This window comes from Echeneis naucrates, chromosome 11 (assembly GCF_900963305.1).
Source record: "Echeneis naucrates chromosome 11, fEcheNa1.1, whole genome shotgun sequence".
Lineage (NCBI taxonomy): Eukaryota > Metazoa > Chordata > Actinopteri > Carangiformes > Echeneidae > Echeneis > Echeneis naucrates.
Window position 1 is genome coordinate 15,569,790 of NC_042521.1, and position 20,695 is coordinate 15,590,484.

The 20,695-nt window shown below is 41.6% G+C and overlaps 1 protein-coding gene across 2 annotated transcripts; it reads right to left on the minus strand.

Moving 5' to 3' along the window:
* Positions 1-245: 245 nt before the first annotated feature.
* nt5c1aa (5'-nucleotidase, cytosolic IAa) lies at positions 246-20,565 on the minus strand. Of its 2 annotated transcripts, XM_029514281.1 has the most exons (7): positions 19,970-20,565; positions 15,162-15,206; positions 11,469-11,636; positions 11,253-11,382; positions 6,708-6,830; positions 3,597-3,781; positions 246-3,043 (listed from the first exon to the last, which is right to left on the minus strand). In XM_029514281.1, exons 1-7 carry the CDS (start codon positions 20,123-20,125, stop codon positions 2,690-2,692), a joined length of 1,161 nt encoding a protein of 386 aa, XP_029370141.1. In that variant the 5' UTR covers positions 20,126-20,565; the 3' UTR covers positions 246-2,689. The 2 variants fall into 2 exon arrangements, with proteins under 2 accessions (XP_029370141.1, XP_029370143.1); XM_029514283.1 differs by lacking the exon at positions 15,162-15,206.
* Positions 20,566-20,695: the final 130 nt, after the last annotated feature.

A 20,695-nucleotide genomic window follows, 5' to 3' on the forward strand; every position in this document is an offset into this window, starting at 1 on the left:
AGTTATCATTTTTCAGGCTTAACGATAAACAGCATGACTGAAGACCGGTTGTTACAGCTGATCATTTATCATACTAATGCTGCCGCCCCATGGTGAATTGAAGGAGTACACATCACTGAAGTCATTCAATCTAAGGCTGTTTGCATGAATGGGTAAATACAAGTAATAGTATGATTTATTTATTTTTTTCAATTGTTCATTTACATTTTCTTATTGCAAAGCAATATTTCTCTGTAGTTGTCACAAACTTGTAGTTGAATTTCTCCCGGACGTTTTCTTGAAGGTCGCCCTGAACCTGCTCCATGTGTTTAGATCATCCCGAGGAAGCTTCATCCTCCAAAGCAGCAGTCCTCACCTAAGGGCAAGCACCTGTGGGAAACGCATCCGTTTAATCGCGTGTTTTAGCCACGAAACGCTCGTCGCCGTCATCCTTGGGAAGCATGATGAGGTGAGGAGCTTTGCTGAAAATATACGAAGTGGAAGATTTCCTCGGCCTTGCCAGAAGTGATACAGTGAGGTGAAGCGGATTGACATTTTCAAAAGGCCACGGCAACCATTTTGTCAATGAATGACAAATTCTTGTTTTTCAATTAAACATAAGTCATACCGGAAATGAGTTATTGATTGACAACTGAGGATTGATTTGCCATTCATGGTCAAACTGGTACATTTTATAACATCAATCACCCCTTCAGCCAAGTCTGGCCTCTGTTGCTAAGAGGTTGGTAAAATCAAGATAGTCGCCATATTGACATTTCTGAAAGGTTTTGTGGAACCATTACACCATTCACCACCCAACAGGCTGACTTCCATACAAGACAGAGCATGGTAGCGGGCAGACCTCACATTGATACTTCAAAAAAACCCTTGGTGAAAAACCTAACAAATGGAGATGTGGTGCAAAAGTGGGCATGGCAAAGTAGTTTTATCTTTCAAGAGTAACAACATTTAGGGACATTTCAGAGCAGGACTCAATAAGTCACTGCTATGGCTTTTCTTAGCCTCTAATGCAATTTGGCTCAGATGAGCCAGTAAGAGCACCAACCTAATAGCTAGTGGGGATGGAAACCCAACATCATGGATGTTTGATGTGTTAGCATCTGGATTGAATTTAATGGCGACACAGTTGTCAAGAGCCAAAGTGCTGCTTCAACCGCCCCACTTGTACGGTTAAAAATATTTTCTTTGTGGAAACTAAGGCACCAACTGGAACTTATAGCATCATCTGTTCTCGACTAACACAACTGAAGTTGATATTGTTAGTCCAGTAATACACAATACATTTTGTAAAGTTGCAAACAAACTCAATGAAATCGTTGACAATTGAATTATAATTCTCAGGCTACAACACATCACTGCAACCTTGAACCTTTCAATATCTCTGCATTGTGCTCATGGCTCATGTGTTGAAAAACAGTTTAGTCTCTGTGCTTTATTTGAACAGGAGTCAGTGTCCTCCAGCATACACTGAAGACGGGTCTTCTTTATGAAGACAAGTTGTAGTAAGAGAAATGCAGTTAGTGTCACAGAGGCAATCAAGAGGCATCATTCCCATATAAACAGGGGTGCAAATGACAATGGAGCCGGTGCACAGAAATGATTCACAGCTGATGCTACAAAAAGACACATTACGATTTTTGTCCTCATGCCACCTGTAGCATTATGATAAATGTGTTTATCATATAACTTTTACCCTCCCCTCTTGAATAAGTGGATGTTTGTTAGTTTTTCCAAGTTTTCTCTGCTGCTCGCAACAGGATCACGGTGAGCTTCAGCCGTTGTTGTCTTGATGAAACAAGAGTTTGTAATAGGCCCTCTGAGCAATGTTATGTCCTCAGAGCAGATTGGAAGCGAGTTGACATTGGTGCTGCCTTCTGGAGACAGCTCTTATTGAGTGCAGGAACCATGTCAGATGCTGAACTTTGATGCTGTAACGTTTCCTTCAGACTGATAAGTCAACGGCTTTTTATGAAAAAATTACAAATAGCCTGCTTTAATGTTAATGAATAGTTAAGTATAGAGAGAGACACTGATGCTGACTGTATTAAGAGGTCTAGCTTTTGAGTTATCTCTTGCCAGTATTTATGAGCACATTGTGATGTGATCAGTTTTTAATCACTGATCCGTATTCTTGCCCTTAAGAAAAAAGCGATCCATGTAGTTAGTCCAGCAGCCATTACGTCCGTTATAAGCAGCTCTGCAGGTGAAAGACTGTGTTCATGTGCCAATATAATCAAAAGCAGAGTAGTGTCTCAGAATCTCATCCCCCATTTCTAATGCACATCCACTTAAAGAAGTAGGTCCACATCATCACGTGGCATAGTGGGAGCTGAGAAGTCTGATGAAACTGATGAAAGTGTGAGCATAAGTTACCAAGCAACATCTTCAGGTGCGCCCAGACTGACAAAGTTATGTGCACCCCTGTGGAAAACACTTCAGTATGGAGCAGATTGAAGCTTTGACATGGTAGGCCTATCTCATGTTCCAGACTTCTACCTGACCTGTGTAAGACTGCATTACCTGAGAAAGCTTGAGAAAACAGACTTGCAATATAAATGCTACATGGTGGAAATGATGCATTTCCACATGCAATACAGTACTAGTTCATCCTTTCAAACTTTCTACATCCCTTCCTTCTTGTCGAGCGCTGTTTTTTTGACTGTACCATTGGCATCGGAAGTCCTGCTGTCTACTTCTTTGCACTGCTTTTCTTTTTGATGTATTTCTGTGCGATGCCGTAGGGCACGTGGGCAGCAATGGTGCCCATCTCTGCAGCTCCCTCCACATGAAACATCTGATCATCGAAGAAGATGTGCGGCCTGATCTTCTCCAGTATGGGGCCCTTCGGTGCTCCTGCCAGGAACAAGGCCTCGTCAATCTCCAGTCCCCAGGCCCGCAGTGTCTTCAGTGCCCGAATCCCAGAGCTGGCTGCGCTCCTTGCCGTCACCAGGAAGGTCCTGATGGGGCAGTCTAGGCGGTAGCCTTTGGCGTAGAACTTTTTCTGGAGCTTCCCCAGCGCCTCAAGGAAGCCCTTCAGAGGACCCTGCAGTGCAGGAACAGATTATGATGAAGCAGAGCAGGATTACTATTTGCATGTGTGTTGCAGTTTCTTGGTTTGTGCACCTAATGCCTTGTATCATTCGTTTTTGTCACCTTATTGGGCCACATTTTTACGTGCTTGCAGCACAAGCAACCCTTTATTGAAGCGGCATAATTTCATTTCAGTGGAGCACAGTGTGAAGCCTGAGCGAAGTTTCTAAATTGCTAGCTGACAGTTCTGTAACCATTCAGCTGATGTTCGTGGGATCATATTATTTATCATTTTGCATAAATTATTCATAGATAGTCTGTTAATGAAATGGATTATATCATGAGCATCTGCATAATCATTTACAGGTGATTATATCTGCATGATTAGCGTTTAAAACGTAACTGCACTTTGTTTTTCGCTGTGTTTACAATACGCACATTTTTCTTTTTAATTCTAAATGACAAAAAAAAAAACCTCATAATTTCTGAATGAGCGGGAAATGTAGATATTTTGTGTGAAGTTCATCTGTACGTTAATAATAGCTCCATTAGGTAAAACTACACACATGATCCAGTAGTGTGTCCTCGTTTTCCCTCTCGTGTTCGAAAAACTTGTCCAGCCCGTGGGCTTTGAAGATCTGCTCTGACTCATCAGAGAAGAGGACAGCATCACCGTCAAACGCCACCCTCAGCTGGGACTCTGACACCTCTGTCAGCTTCTCAGGCATGAACATGGTGGCTGCTGCGATGCCTGAACGCAAACACAAAAAGAGAGAGAGAGTTATGATGAGGTTACCTCAGCGGTACCCATCCCTGCAACTGGTCAGTAGAAATGCTTGCTTCATTTTACTATACTTCACAGAAATCCACTTGAAACATCCAAAAATTTGAACTTTAGTTCGATCAAGGGGGAAAAAAAACTAATTTCAACAATTTCAACAAACGATTAAGACATTTAGTTTATGAGCACAACAGACCATTTACAACAGTTTTCCTCTGATCCAGCAGAGGGCGACCTCAAAATTTACTATCAACTTGACTTGTTGGATGTCCTGTTGGTAAAACAAAGGAGGATGCTAGCAAGTGAAGCTGCACTGGTCAAATCATGGAAACTGAGAAACTGAGTGAGTAGAAATATTGCTGATTCTGCAGTGTGGATATTGAAAAAGACCACCAAAGGTACAGCTTTATAAAGCAGTGGTTTGACCCGACTGGCACTTTGAAATAGTACCAAACCTGAGCAGTTAAAAAACAGACCACTAAGTTGCTCTGGAACAATAAAAACTGTTCACTTCAGTTCCCAATTACCTGTTAAAACTAGAACAAATCCCAAATACCAGATGCACTCAGGAAACATTTATGGTTGCCTGCAGTGTGCAGGAAGCCTTCATAAATGGCTTTGAAACTAATTAAAAATGACAAGGACACTTCCTTCGCTTGACTCCATTTATGAGTGTGGGTGTGTTTGTGTTTGTGTGAGGGGGGGTTGTTAGCGGGCATGTGTTTCCCACAGAGTCTCTCCATTAGAGACATTAATCTTGTAAATCACGTGAAAAAGCATCCACAAAGTCACCTTGCGAGACATGTGGTCCCGCTGTGCGTGAGTCAGCGCTCATGCCAGAGATTGTGAGAAAGAGGAAACAGTCAGCTCTTTCTGTGAGAAAATGGAAATGTAGACTGCCATTCATTCATTTATCCTTTTCCACTTATCTGTCTCCGGGTCACATAGGTGCTGGAGCCAATCCCAGCTCACACTGGGTGAGGGGCGGGGTCACCCTGGACAGGTCACCAGTCCATCACAGGGCCAACACACAGAGACAGACAGAGACCAACAACCACTCACACTCAGACCTACAGACAATAATCCAAACACAATGTCTTTGGACGCTGCACAGAAAGGCCCCACGCCGGGAACCGCACCCACGACCTTCTTTTGAAGTCTATGGGAAAATGGCCCAACTTCTCACTTGCTCAGTTAGCACGATGTTCATGTTTTAAAATGAAGGTCCCATTTAGAGAAAAAGAGACCACAAAACAGGGATGGATGTCAGTATTTTCGGCTTCTGTTTCTGTTGTCATTTTTTTGTCTGCAGTTGCAGTGAATTGAGCTCTCAGGGCTACCATAGTCAGCCTCGTTCAGTATGTTCTATTCCCTTTGACAGCAATAATAATGCAGCATGAAATTTCCACCACTGAACACATTGTAAACCTGCCAAAGTGGTTGTCATGTCAATTCATTCACATCAATATTTTCTGTTCCAAGCTAATTATCAGCAAAGCATATTAAGATCCCAAATCTTTTTGGTGGAGAAAAACCCTGTGTTTTCAAATATTGATACATATTCAGAGTCATAATCAGGGCAAATGGGATGTGACTTCATTCTGGTGTCCCCTCTAGTTTGTATCTTGATATGCTGTGACATGCAGGAATCCATCAAGCAAATACAAGGAGACAAAAACGTCAGTATGCTGATTTATGGTAATGTCCCTTGAGCACTGGAGAAGGTGCCAGTCAGTGGTACTTATTATGCAAACTGGAGGGGGGAAAATTCATAATGCATACTTCCAGCACATTGAGGTTTGTGTGTCTTTCAATGTGTGTTCCCATTTAAAGAAAGGAATTGCAATTTTATTCAATTTGTCTGACATCTAACAAATCTTCCAACGACTTTCTCAGACCTTTCAATTATGTTGGAATGCACTTGGGAATGAATTTATGATAATAATGACAATGATCCAATCAACCAGGCTTGATGTTTTCAGTGATGGAATAACATGGTTTGTCTGCCTCTGAAAAATTGAAATGAATGAAAATCTAGAGATGCCTGGAAGGAAAGAAAACCCTCATAACTATACCACAGCTCTATCATGCTGATACTGTATTTTGTCTTGAGTGTTACATGGACACTCCTGGCAATGATAACAACAAAAGAATCTAAAAAGCTTCCTCAAAACCTGAATAAACTTCAATTTGGCCCCTGTAATCTGCATTTATTCAGCAGTTCATGTAGATGTTTCTATGTCATGAAAACACATAACGGGTTTACCCCAAAACAGTGCGAAACAAAAGCACTGATGGCAGGACTGGACTGAAATGGTCACAGTGTAGAATCAAACCAAAGCAGATTCATTCTGAACTGATAAAGCTGTTTGCGTTGACATAGCCTTGCATTTTTAAATTTGTTTTAGTGGGCTGGCTGATATATATTCCTGACTAAGGACATTGCATGTCTCCCTGTCTCCAGATTTCATGTAAAAATAAACTTTCACAAAGGAAGTTAATGATCATATTTCCATAATTTTCCTAAAATACTCCTTTCAAGCCAGTTTTCTATAATTTTACCTTTTATTTTTTATATCATCATTATATGAATAAATGAATGAAAAATTACATAAGTAATACGAAAGTAATACGAAAATCACTTTTACAGAGCAATCTCTCAAATATGATATATAAATAATTCCTGAACTGCAGGCCATTGATTATATCAGCGATATTTATTACGTGATATCAATAATGATGGATAAGTCAGGAAGTTGGTATATTATAATGTTCACCTGATAGCTGTAGCTTTGCTGAACTTCAGTAATGAGTATTTATTGATTCAAAAGCAGCAGGTATCCTGTGAAATTAAGCTTCACCTTCCTCACACATCTGTGCGTGTGTGTGTACTCACCTTCAGCCAGCGCCTCCCGGACCTTCTCAGCGTCAGCTGAGAGATAAAGGTTTGTGTGCCAGGCCTTCAGGTAGCCAATAGGACTGCTTCCCCCCGTCATACAAAACCTCTCAATGAACAAGTCTGAGGACAAGAGAAACAAACAGCAGCACGGTGTCAGTGTGAAATATCAACATTCAGTACGTGAGCAGGTTCACAGAAACAATAAAATAGTAAATATGAAACACTATTATTTCTACTGTAGATTGCAGCTTTGAGTGTGTCGAGAAGTTTGCGCTACGTAACTTGAGGAGTCACGGGGGGGTGAATTAAGGACGAAGGGACTAAAGATAGGGTGACAGTATAAACTTACAAGTAAAAGTGGAGACGGTCCAAAGAGTGGTTGAAATAGAGGGGTCAGGGTGAGAACTGAGCGGCTGTACAGATAAGAGGCCAGCTTTTTGGCTGAGAGAGCCCCTAATTCTCTGCAGTGGCCTCATCCAAAGATCAGCTTAGAGATTGTGTGACAAATGAGGGTGGGCTAATATCAGGCCATTACATCCAAATGTACGGAGCGGTGGCTCATACACCACCTGTCTGCTCACTTAAATGAACTCGTATTTACGTACAAGGGAACAGGGTGAACAGGAGACGTGGAGCCCTTAAAGGCCACCAGAGTAAATTAATGGGCTAATCCTGAAATGGAGACATTATAGAATAAGTCTGAGCAGACCTGAAGGTTACAATGGGTAGATGAAACCAAAGACAGATGGTGACATAAAAAAAGAGAAGGTTAGTGGGTGGGAGGCTGCCGCGTTGTTTATTAAAGGAGAAACTTCTGGACAATAACATTGATTCAAATTTGAACTAGTTCAAGCCATAAACTTCTATCAAACTGAATCCGCATTAGCATTCCATGAAAAGGCTTTATATTTTACATTTCTTTTTGATTTTAAGTGAAGTGTTGACAAGCGTGGAAGTCTATTTGTGGTTATAAGAACCAAAAAAGTCTCAACGTAGATTTACTTCTAGAAGGCAAATAAAGTCATAGCAGATTCTACACTCATCGGGGAGCACATAATATTAAAGCTTAGCCCCTGCCACAATTGTATTTCCTTTCTCTCTTTCATTGTGCCAATACCAATGCCAATGTAAGTTTAAAAAAAAAAAAAAACATTTATGAATATATACTGTGGGAATACCTCTGTGTTATTTCATACAGACACACAAATAATATGGACTCTGGACCTCCTTTATTGTAATAATAAAAAGACAAAATTCTACATCATACAATATGGGAACTTGATTTTGATGAAAGGATGACCAAAATCAACGGAGGCTGAAAATCTTGACTTTTGCGTAGGTCACTAAAAGAAATTGGAGCCTACATATGCCATAATACAACCAGTAGCATCTTTTCATTTGCTCGCCCCCACCACTTCTGAGTTAGCATCACTGTTCTTCAAACTCCAACTTCAGTTTGTAGATTAGGCCCATTCATGCCCATACCGAGGTAAACGTCATGACATCGCCATGACATCACCCGGGTTATTTTCTCAGGCTTTTCAAAGCCACAGAGGGCAATATTCAGTACGACTGTTTTCACAGACAGAGTGTGTCTTCCCATGAGCCATCTTCGCTGACTGTGGGAAATCAATGAAGTTAAACTACTTCATCGGTTTCTAACAGAGAGAAATAATAGCTTTGTGTTACGTAAATGACCTCTCTCATCGCTTATTTTAAGTGCCGGCATTGCAGCACCCATAGTGCGGATTTTGTCTCCTTATTGAGGTTTGCTACATTAACACCTAAATGAGGTGGTTTTGTAGCAGTGAAGGAATCACTGTCAACAAGACGGGGGTTTAACTCTTTTTCCCGTTGTGGGATGAAGTTTTTCTGCAAGCGCCCTGAAAATGTTTAAATTAACAGTGAGTTATAAATAGTTGGCATGGTTTTGTTTGTTCCCAGCATGATGATGATGCACAGCAGCTGTTCATCACTGCATCCAAAGGTCATTTCAAATAATGAACTATGAAGTAAATCCTAAAATCTGCTCTATTTAAATGAAAGAAGAAAGCTGTAAATTCAATCCAAAAAATCTGCAGCCTTCTCTTCCTGTCAGAAAGGTGATGATGTGAAGCGTGAATGGTTGTTGGTCTCTTATATCAGCGACCTGTCCAGGATGTACTCAGCACCTGCACAATGTTAGCTGGGACTAATTCCAGCGACCTTCTAACTACAAGTGGCACACAAAATGGATGGATGCAGGGTTATTAAGTTGTGAAATCTCCTTGGCATGCCAGTCGGCTGGATTAACACCACTGAAAGCTAATCAAACCTATCAAGTTACCGTACTTCAGAGTAATTCAAACACTGTGAAATACTTGACATTTTCAACGTGGTATCTAATCATTTGCGACCTATTAGATTTCAAAAGTAACCTTCCTAACATTGTGGATGCAATAAACAGGGAGTGTTTGTCACAAAGCGCACACAACAATACGATGAATAGGAAGAATTTCTGGAGAACCACTTCATGTGCAAAGGTCAAAGAGTCTCCACATTAGCATTAGATGAGCGTCCCAGCAGCTTTGACCTCCTGTGGGTCTGAAGCATTAACAGACACAGACACAGCAGTTCATGACTCATGAACAGACCGGAGGCGGATGGAGTTGGAGTTAAAAAACAGAAGAAAACATGGGGACAGTGTTGCTTTAAGCCCCCTAAGTGCAAAGAACCGACTGCCCTCTTCAGGTTTTTTATAATGGTTTACTTAGCTTTGTAGTCAAGCCCTTGTGTGGGTTGGCCCCTCCACCACCCCATACGATACTTCATCGTTTCAAACCTCCCGAGCATCGCCTGGCTTTAAGATAAGTGCCGGAGCGTGGGAGTCACTCGAGGGAAAATTTCCTCCTCAAAGAAAACTGTCCTCACCATTGATGCATTTCAACCCCCACCCCTTGCATAATGTTTTCATATAATCTATCTTTGTGTGATTTATTTACTTGTTCTGAGGATCTGAAAGATGGTAATAGAAAAACAGGAACTCAGCAGGGCTGTGAAGACACTGCTGTCGCATCAAAGTATTAGCAGCTTCTTTAAAATTTTGCTCTCATAGCTGCGACAGCAGGTGTTGGTGGATGTTATGAATATTGATGCTTGATTGATATGAGTTCATGCACTGCCTCTGGCTCTGATTTCCACAGAGAATGATAATGTCATCAGACGAACTCTCAATTTACTGCACACAGAGCAAATTACAGGGCCCAGTAGTGATCTTAACCCTTGGGTGCTATGATGTACACACGCTAAACAGATGAATTAAATTAATCATCCTGAGCTGTGCAGTAACTATATATTTGCGTTCCCTCATGTAGAAAAGAGGGCAGTATATTTATACTCCATCTTGCAAATGTTAAAAATAGCTGTGGTAAATACAAATACCTGACTGATAAATGTGTATTGAATTTTTTTGTGCTGGTTGTATATCAGTTCTGAAAAGGAAAAGCTAAAGGATATTTAAATGATGTCTCATAGATGTCTCAGCGTGCAATGATTTTCAACATGTTGATCAGAAACAATGTTTTCTTTTAATTGTGTAGCAAAGGTCAGAGGTCAGGGGACTGTGTGAATGCACTGGGCCACTCATGTAGCGAGCCACCACGGAGATCTAACACGGAAGCATCTGGAAGGTCGTGTGTTGCTTCGTTGGTTCTGCTCAGGCCTGTTTTTGTTTTGGGCCTTCTGGATTGTTTTTGCATCCCAGGGGACATAATCTTGGGCTCAGCCACGACCTGAAGCTCCGAGGAACAGGAAGCGGTCTGTGAGGACGATGTCATGATCAGGGTCTGAAAGTTCCCTGGGAAGGATCCTGCCAGTCAGCTGTTCATACACTTTGTTGTTTGTCTCTCAGCTGAGCTTGCGTCAGCTTTGGTATTGTGAATTGTTATATCAGTGTCTGTGTCTTAACTCCAAATTGTTGTTTTTGCCCCCAAATGTTCAGATTTGAAAACTGGATGCAAAAAAGAACTCCTTATGATAAAATTCACCATGTTTTTAAATATAATAAATGCAAATGGAGATAGTCAGTGAGTGCTCAAGTGAGCAAGTCATGGATTGAGCAAATAAAGAATAATAAATTTATCCTTAGAATAATATTTTTGAGGACTAGGCTGCATTTCCCTGACATTCTAAGTCTTAAAGCTGTCAGATCAGGGTTAGGGTTAGCTGGATGACATCACATATTTTCTGATGTCCTGACAGCGCTGATGTGGGCATTTATCCAGCCACTCTGAAGACACAAAACTGACCATTACGACTGGTGACTGATAATGTCTTTCTTAGTTGTAAGACAAATTAAGGTTCTGTCAGTATGAAATGTAAATGTGTGTGTGGGTGTAGAAACCTGATATCTTTCCAACCTATCAATGGGCTATGGCCCGAGTGTCTTGTCAGCACCACCGCGGGTGGGAAATTTTAGGTATGTATGGCTTTAACTTGAATTGAGATTGCTATTACTGTCTTACGCAGAAAAAAGCTTTTGATTTAGAACTCTGTAAGACTCACTGTGGTGGTTGATGGTGTTGATTAGCCGTATTCCTACGTGTGCATGGTTGTATGTCACCAAAATGATGTCAAACAGTTCTTCACTTTGTGGGTACAGCTCTCGCAGACGATTGTTGACAGCCTCCAGAGCCTGTCAGGACATAGCATTCAGCTCAAAAACACAACAACACAACCGAGTCTGGAATGGCCTGTGTGTCCCATGACTGTGACCTTCACCTTGACAAAGGGGAGAGCAGGTCCAGGCTCAAAGGGTTCATTCTCGTGTTCAATCTGGTACCTCAGATACTCCTCCACCCCTTCCTGCTCGAACACCTTCTGCTCAATCTCAGTTCGAAACAACACACGGGTGGAGACGGCAATGGTCACCGCATTCTCAGGCTTCGGCTGCAGAATTAATAAAGAGAAGGGTATGATGATAACAGAAAACAGGGCAGATGAGTGAACAGTCACGAAGGCTGTGGAACACAGAAGGGAAAGATGATGGCTATTTTTAACTGTGATGATATTCAATTAATACTTTCATGTTTCTTTATTCACACGACCATGCAACTGCTGCTATGACCTTTATTGTGAGACAACACTTTTAAATCTTTATTTAGATGAAAGGAACCTGTCCATACCACAACGCAGCACATGCTGGGTTACATGCAAAAGTGTGACACATTCCACTCATTGTCATTATCTATTGCAATGCCAGGACAGTATCATGGAGCAACACACTGCATGAATGGGGATCTTATCATTAGTAGAATGGCGTAACCTCTGATCATGAGACACGAGGACTACACATATTATCCCAAAGCAATTCACTACAGCTGTGTACAAATGTTTGTTGGTTCCTGTCTGCTCTTAGGACAAAAATGATTTGGGTGAATTCTTTGGACAGTCTTATTTATCCATTCTTCTCTCACCAATATCATAAAATACTATCAGTAAACAGTTGGTAAATTTAGGGACAGAGGGCCGAGGCTCCTGGTTTCACTGTTATTCTCTGATTAAGATGAATCAGATCACTTGTCCAAAGTGTCGTGGTGACATAAGGATCTGGGCCACAATCACATGTGACCCTCTAAATGTGGTTTATCTGGTGACAGCTGATAAAACATCAGTTGTTTGTCATTTCAATAAATCACAGTGCAGCGCTGTGAGTGTTCTGGGGTGGCAACAGACACAATTCCTCTTTCAGGGCTGAATGAGTGATTGCTATGAAGTGAGTGTATTTGAGTTTGTCTTTTTATTTTATTGAAGGCTGTTTAAGGTTTTAGTAATCGGCGTGGTGGGAGTGTGGCTCCCCCTGCTGGGGTCCGATGGATATCTGTGAATCACCTCACTTTTGTTTGCTCATTCACTCACTCAACTCATCTTCGACCACTTATCCGTTTCAGGGTCGCGGTGGGTGCTGGAGCCAATCCCAGCTCACTCTGGGTGAGGGCGGGGTACACCCCGGACAAAGCACCAGTCCATCACAGGGCCAACACACAGAGACAGACAGAGACCAACAACCACTCACACTCACACTCAGACCTACAGACAGTTTAGAGTCAGCAGATAAGCCTTTGTTTATTTTGACATACAAATGCACTGAAGAGGGGACAAAACATATATGAGAATAAATGGACAGTAAAGAGTGCTGTTTTGGCTTTCAGCACATGTACCAAATATTTACTCTGTATGAAACACAAGTTACTGTAACTCTATTACTTTGTTTTAGATGAACAAGATTTATCCAAATCATCCGTGAATTTAAACTTTGCTTGCAGAGTTGACTCATCATGTAATTTAAAAAGGAACACCGGTCCAGATAAATTAATCTATAAATTTACCCTTACTGATGTAAAGGTAAACTTTGTGATATTTTCTAAAAAAAAAAAAAAAAATCTGATGATCTGTCGTCTGTTGTCAAATGGAAATCTTTGTTCTGCTGACTAACTTGACCTACACCAGAGATACTGATGAAAAAGTCAGCTTCTTATTCAGATACATTTAACAAACGGCCCTTTTTGGAGCCCATAACGTTCAGTGTTTCCTGAAACCGTCAGAAATGATCATGACCAAAGTCATCTTCTGTCCTTTCATAGAACGTGTAACTGTGTTGTTGAATTATTTTTCAACAAATAAGCATTACCTGCCAACACTCTGATGAATTTGGAGCTCTGTGTGTGTCTGGTATTGTTATGCAAGCCTATTTGTTCATAGGCTTAAATGCTGGCTTAAATGTGTTGCTCTCATGAGTGTTGCCTAATAAGTTTGTTGACACTTGAGTGCTGGTGTCTGGAGGGGGGGGGGGGGCATTCCTACAGGGACAAGTGGCATCATTGCACACAGCAGGCAGCTGAAATCAGATGAGGGACGCAACTAATTTAAAGCACTGTAACATGCATGTGCGGGTGTGTGGGCCTTTGGACACATGGCTCTGCCTAACTGTACGTAAATGTGTGAGTGACGTTTTGTTTAATTCTGGTTAAATTGTTCAAAACAAGCTTTAAATCATGCAAGTTGCTGTCTATGTCGTTAAAGGATCAATCTAGTATACAGTAACACATAAAATATTAGTACATTCATCACTGGTGAGGTGGATGCATTAGTGTGTGTTTCCATTTGGGGGAGTTGTAACTGTATTGATATAAGTGTGTGTGTGTGTGTGTCCATGCTGGTAAATAGGCCACAGGCTGACAGGGGGACTAAGCTACTATTCCTCTATTTAGAACATTACAAATCTTCTGCCTGCTGGCATGTCACCTACTTTACCTGTAAAAACAAAGACACACACACACACACACAGAAACCCATCACATTGCCAGGATTAATCCTGACCTACATCAGCGTGAATGCTAAATTCAACAGACGTGGAATCATCTGAAATTTGTGATGCGGTGAGACTGTATTTTTTTTTGTCTGTTGTTTTGCCCCATTGATTTGAATGTGGCCAACGAAATACGGGATGTGTATCAACATAATGTGATTAAGTTAAACAGCCCCACAAACTACATCATCGACCATAATCATCCTGTTGAATCGACACCTCCCTCACAGCAGTATAGCCTTCCGTCATTGCAGCGCTGTTGTATTAAATGGCACTGATGTAGCGTTCTGTTCTCACCAAGGAGGTTCAGAGCTTCTCCCCAGGGCACATGTGAAAACTGAACCGAATTAACACACTAGCGCGCAGTTCTCCACACAATAACTGTGATGCTAGGCTTTATTCTTTTTCACGCTAATTTCATGACAATTATATTATATCCTTACAGAAATCTACCTCACAAGAAGGAAAGGAAAATGTTTCACAGCTAGTTGCTCTATGACTGTTCATAGGTTATACAGGGCTATGGCATGCGCCAGCTTGTCGAGCACTGTGTGTGTGTGTGTGTGTGTGTGTCCTCAAGGTCAGCCTTCCTGAGTCATCTGCTATCACGGGAAAAGTGCCCATTGCAAGTTTATAGCATGAACACTATTGCCACGAATGTGGCCAACAACAGCTGTATCCTCTATTGAAATGTGAAAATCAATCATTTTGGAGTTAATATTTCCAGGAATAAGAAAATAAGAATGGACGTTGGGCCCCCTGCACACCGTGATGGCTAATCTATTTTTCCCAGCCTATAGTAGAGCATGCAATCTGTCTGCTAATGTCGAGAGTCTACAATCACCAAGCCATGAGTGAATGTCTGTGAGCAGTTGTCACAGTGACACTGCAATGGATTTATTGGCTCTGTCCATCCAGTGACTGTGAATGAACATGATAGCACGGCACACGTGATGATGCATCAGGTCAGGTTGTCGGTTAGTAGAGCAGGCGTGTCCGTAAACATGCAGGGCATATCGAAGGTTATCACAGGGGAGGTTAATAGAAGGTGGAAAGGCTGGCCATTCGGTAACCATGGTGACCTCGTGATGATGGGGCATACTTACAAAGAACACACCTCCTTCCACCTTCCGGACTCGTCTCCCTGTCACCTTAGCAGAATGACAGTGCGATTTTATTCATCACAATGACTTTTTCCTCCTGAAACATGTGACCTTTTTGCTGACTGATATTCAGATTGCTGCATCTAATACATACATTTCAACACATTCTTTAAAATCAGCATAGGTCTGGACACAAACAGCTTTAGACTGCTTTATTTCTAGAGTAAAGCATGGATCTCTTTGCAAATGCTCCACAGAAAAAGCACTGCGGATGTACGAGACCTTTGGTGCAGCTTATCCATTAGAGTCAGCTTGCTCTATAATTAAAATGTCAGTCAGTCTGTAAGTAAGCCCAGAGCAAGAGGCCAGTTCTTTATAGCCATTTGATACTGGCAGTATTAACTGCTTGCCCTCACCCTGTGGGCCCCCAGCCTACTGGGAACATGTCATTTACAAGGCTCCTCTTCCAGGGAACCTACTGTAACTTCGATCCCCTCCTTCTGATTCTGTGAAAGTGTGTCAGCAAAGGCATAATTCAACTTGCTAAAAGTCAAAACTACAAATCTCATAAACATTTGATGTTTTGCTTATAAATGACGCACATTTTATTTTCTCATAAACGACAAAAAAAATAAATAAATAAAAGTTGCCGCCCCATTTGGCCCCCCCTCTCTTTCACCCACTATATATTAATCTTATAAAAAGGTTGCCAGATAAGCAGGGCTGGTATCTGTCCATAACACCGTAAGATCCATGAGTCATCTGTTATTTAGGTATCTGAGACATCCGTCTGAGAATGAAAAGACAAGGAGTGCAGTGGATTTCCAGACAAGCGAGCGAAGTGGTGAGAGTGTGAGGGGAAGGTGACGGGATGGAGGGGCCTGATATTTATAGAGAACCAAAGGCCAGTGATGATGCAGTCCGTCCAACCCTTGGCAGACTTAGTGACACGGGAGTGTGACTGCACGTCAAAGCAATCTTAAGGGGCATGTTAGTCAGCAACCGGGACACTTTATCTGCCATCTGTTTTCTCTCTTATCTAATTCTAATTTCTTTTTGGTAGCATTAACCATTAATCTGAGGATGTTTTTTTTTTCAGGCACAGGATCATCTTTGGAAGGAAGCGCATTGCATTCACTGAATAAAAGAAAAAATTAGACACATTACCTCGTAATTACGAGATCCTGCAGAAAGAGAGCGACTTCCATCACGTGAAACTGGCCTTTTGCTTCTGAGCAGTCCTAACGACTTGAGATGCCTGCGCAGTGTTGACATACTAAAATTAATACCATCCTCATTTTTAAGAAGCACAAGTATTTCCTAGTGTCTCAAACCGAGAAGATAGTAATAGCAGATTAACTGCGATAGCGCCATTATTGCCACTGAGAGAGGATTTACGAGACCAGGATTACGAGATAATGTGTCTAATTTTTTTTTTAACCAGTGAATGCAATGCGCTTCCATATCTTTGTATTTATGAGGGAAACTTTTAAAAGTAAACATTCAAAGACCCTAAATCAGCTCATGTGGCGTTAAAGCCTTAACTACACGGAGTCGAAAACATTAAAACCACGGTTTTCCAGGAATGACAGCTACTTAAGCCACTTAAACAGTTATCTTTTGTATTATAAGTGCAATACACAGCATGTTTGGTTGCTTGAACTTGGAGTTGCTTTAGACAATATTACTGGCCAAAAATGGTACGTTCTGTTATGTCTGAGATGGAGCTAACAAACTGGTAGGCCCCTTGCATGGAATTAACGTCCTGGTTCCTCTCTGGGGGAACGCCTTGGGCCTGGCAGCAGTGAGGAGGTAGTAAGACAATTTACCATGTCATAGTTAGCAATGGAGAAAAAGCGTTTGATCATCTGATACAGAGTTAGAATCCTCCGAGACACTTCCCTTTCTCCACAGATACCGTCTCGGTGGAGAGTGGACTGAATGAGTCTCTTGGGGGGAGTTTCCTTATGGAGCTGAAGGGTTTTTTAAAAAGACCAACAGGTTTCCTGAACACTTATAAGGGTCAGGAAACTGACCACAGACTGATTATGACACTTTCTGATAACTACTGAGGGGAGATTCTTCAACTGCTAAAACCGCCAAACTGCCAACATGAGAAGTTAGTGTTTAAAAATAAGTCACCTGCGGCAGATGAGAGCTTTCTTTGGACTCTTATCTTTGTAATAAATCACCTGTTATTTTCATTGTTTTTGGTCATCTGTGTCTTGCTAAGGATTAACCCAACATTGATTCGCTCTCTGCCAAAAGAATCGTGACATTTCACTGGTGTTCGGTCTGCCTTGCCTCAGCCGATCCCTGCCAGCTTGGAAGGAGACTAAGGAGCGATGCATCCAAGACAACGAACTGACTGGACTAGTTAGAGAGGTCAATCGGCTCACGGTGCTCTCAGTGAGACTTCAGACTACAGTCAGCCGTGCTGTCTGGAAAGGCCTGATGCTCTGCCATTGGGGCCACAGTTAAGTGGAAAGGGCAAAGAAGAATTTGAAAGATTTCTTTCAGCCTTTCAGCCAACCAACCCACTCCTGGTCGCTGTGTCCCCTCCTCCCCGTTCTCAGCATCGTCTCATCAGCCCTGTTTGAGCTGGAGAAAGAACTTCTCCTTTCCTACTTGTCTGAATTTGGGGTCATTTGTGTCAGGCATGTAGGATGTTTCTTACATTTTATGCTACCAAACTGAAAGTCAGCTATATTTTATGCTCAGCTTGATTTGACTGCCCTGATACCTCGACAACAGCTCTCATACGTGTGTTGTACATGTTAAACTCCAGCTGCTGAGAGAAGAGCTTTGAGGCTCACTCACTCCAGTGCTTTTAGTCGGAGAATATTACTCCTGAATATTGCAGCCTGTAGACCTTGCTGCAATTTTCTAAAATTAGGTTTTAACAGGTTTTAGTGCCAAATGTGATAGATTTTAACTGGATTACTTTAAATTGTTCTATCATTCCGAGTTGTTGTTGTGAAAGCTGGTAGAGCTTTGTAAAAACACATAGTGATGCTATGTGACAGTGATGCTTTGATAATACTATTATCATATTAGTAAAAACACTTACTATAACTACAGTTTCATATTATGGGATAATGTTGCATGTTCCTAAATGTTAAATGTTTAAAAACTCTTAGAGTTCTCTCATCACCTGGTATATATAGATTAATACTCACACGCTGCATACTTCTGACCAATAATTAAAACGTTAATTCATTTTATTTCAGTTCAATGCGAATGTTACCTAACTTCACCGTACGGACCATTAAAAATTTAAATTCTACAGGCTTTTTTTAATAAACAATTTTTCTTCTTCTTTTTTAATGTGACCCCTTCCTTCGATGCCTTTCATTTATCGTTGCATTCTCAGGTAACCAGGTCTGGCCGACAGGGCTGCCATCAGGGGAAATCATTAGGGGAAGCTCTCCGGGAAATGAATTTGTTTGCTTGATTTGGAGCAACTGTCTACGTCAATCAAAAGTTCAAATGTTACATTTCAGAGAGTCATTGGCTGCATAGAAATACTAGGCCCAAAGTATATTAGCATGTATGACATTTTTATGTAAAAGATTCAGAAACTCAACAGGCTCACATTTAACCTGTGACAGAAGCCTTCTAATTTTATTTGAATGAAAGCCAGTAATCTGCCTGCTCCATTACACCCGATGAGTTATCCCATGCAGCGTAAACTAATCCTGTGATACGTTTCAAACCTCTAAATATAGCAACTTTGCATGAGCACAGTTAGACGCTCACGTGCAGGATCAGATGAATGTATCTGTGCTGTAGATTACGGCAGAGTGCTTCGTTACTATGCAGTAATGTTTGGATTGATAGCTAAGCTGTATCATTGCATGCCAATGTTTACACTCTGAAAATACACCACAGCAGCCGCACTAATCCCCCAGATTACTCAGCTTTTAGCTACATTTAGCTCTCTGCTTGCTTTCGTGAAGCTCTCTTCAGCAGTACTTTCTTCTTTGTCTCTGTCTTTATAGCTTACTTTAATATTGTTTGTTATAATACTGTCTTTTTTGCATTCAAGTGAAATAATTCTCCTTCTCACTGACACTAAATCTGTCTCAGCAGCCCGTCCTCCTGACTCCCTGAAAATGCTACGGTGACCTGTACAGTATGTTGATGTCCTGCAACGCTATAAACAGAACTGATGCCTGCTGGTGATGGGGAGCACTTCTCTCTTATTTACCAGCTCATGTTAACCTTCGGAAAAAGGAATTTAGGAAGTTACATATAGTAATACCTACAATCAAACTGTTTAAGACAGATAGAGTCGGAAAGGCAACTTTTTAACATCTTTTAAAAATCTATTTCTTTCTCTTTTTTTTATAAAGGTTGAAAAACCTTTGTGGCCTTAACATGGATTTTACTTGAGTTATTTTGATTTAAAATTTACACTGTCTTCTTGTTCTAATGATATTTTGAACTACAGATTATTTTGCACAGGATACAATTAGATTTGTCCTGAAGATTGAAAGTACTCGAGTAATTCTATCAAACTCCATACAAACAGGATTACAGATATTAAAATTAAGATTGTACTCATAATCTAAAAGACACCCAACTATGGCCTCAGTACACACTCTCTCTACACTTTATTTGACCTCGGAGTCCCCGTGAACAAGCTTCAAGCTGCACGTGGACCATGTAAACATCTGACACTGAGGGATAAGCTGCCAAATAGAATTTCAACATGGCAGAGGAGAGGAGGGGGATGCAGTGATTGCTTCAACAAGAGCTCTGGTTCCCTGCTAACCCTGTAATGCAGATGAATAGTTGGGGAAACTTACTGGTTTTGGTTTGGTGGTGAGACCCAGGTGATGTTGATCAAACTCTTCTTTCTCCTCCCATGACCCTTTGCTGTCCCCATTAGACGTGGGGGCAACTTTGAGCTCTTTGACCTGTTTGCTCATCACCTGTACAGGGTCCAGACTCATCTTCACCATAGAGAATCCTTCCTCCTGCGCTTCCCAAGGTGCTGCGCTAACTGTCTCTACCTTGGATAAAGACACAGTTCTCTTCTTATGCACAAAAAAGGTGCAATCGAACGAAAAAAATGTCCCGCTCCCGTCTGTAGCATTTATCAAGACGCTCCTACATTGATAATAGGCTTAGTAGAGTAGGTTGCTGGGCTTGCACCTACACTGAAAGCAGCCGAGCTTCAAGAGCAAAAGCATCCAGTCATCTGTATCCTGCTCACTTGTCTGTATCCTAGTTTTTCCTCAAGAGGATTATTCCCCGCTGCATCCAATTCCAGAGCACGTGAAAGACACTCATTCGTTCACAACCATTATCCACGCACATACACACACATTCCTGCCTGATCCATGCACAAACACACCGTCGCCCTTTCAGTCTGTCCTTTGAAAGTGTGTTGTGGGCTGTGCAGGCTGTGCAGGAGTCTGCTACTGTCTTTCCCCACTTGTTCCCACTCTCTCCCTCCCTCTCTGTCCCATTCAATCACTCTCACGGCTCCCAGGATTCATGCATTTCCCCTCTGTCCTTCCCGCCGACCA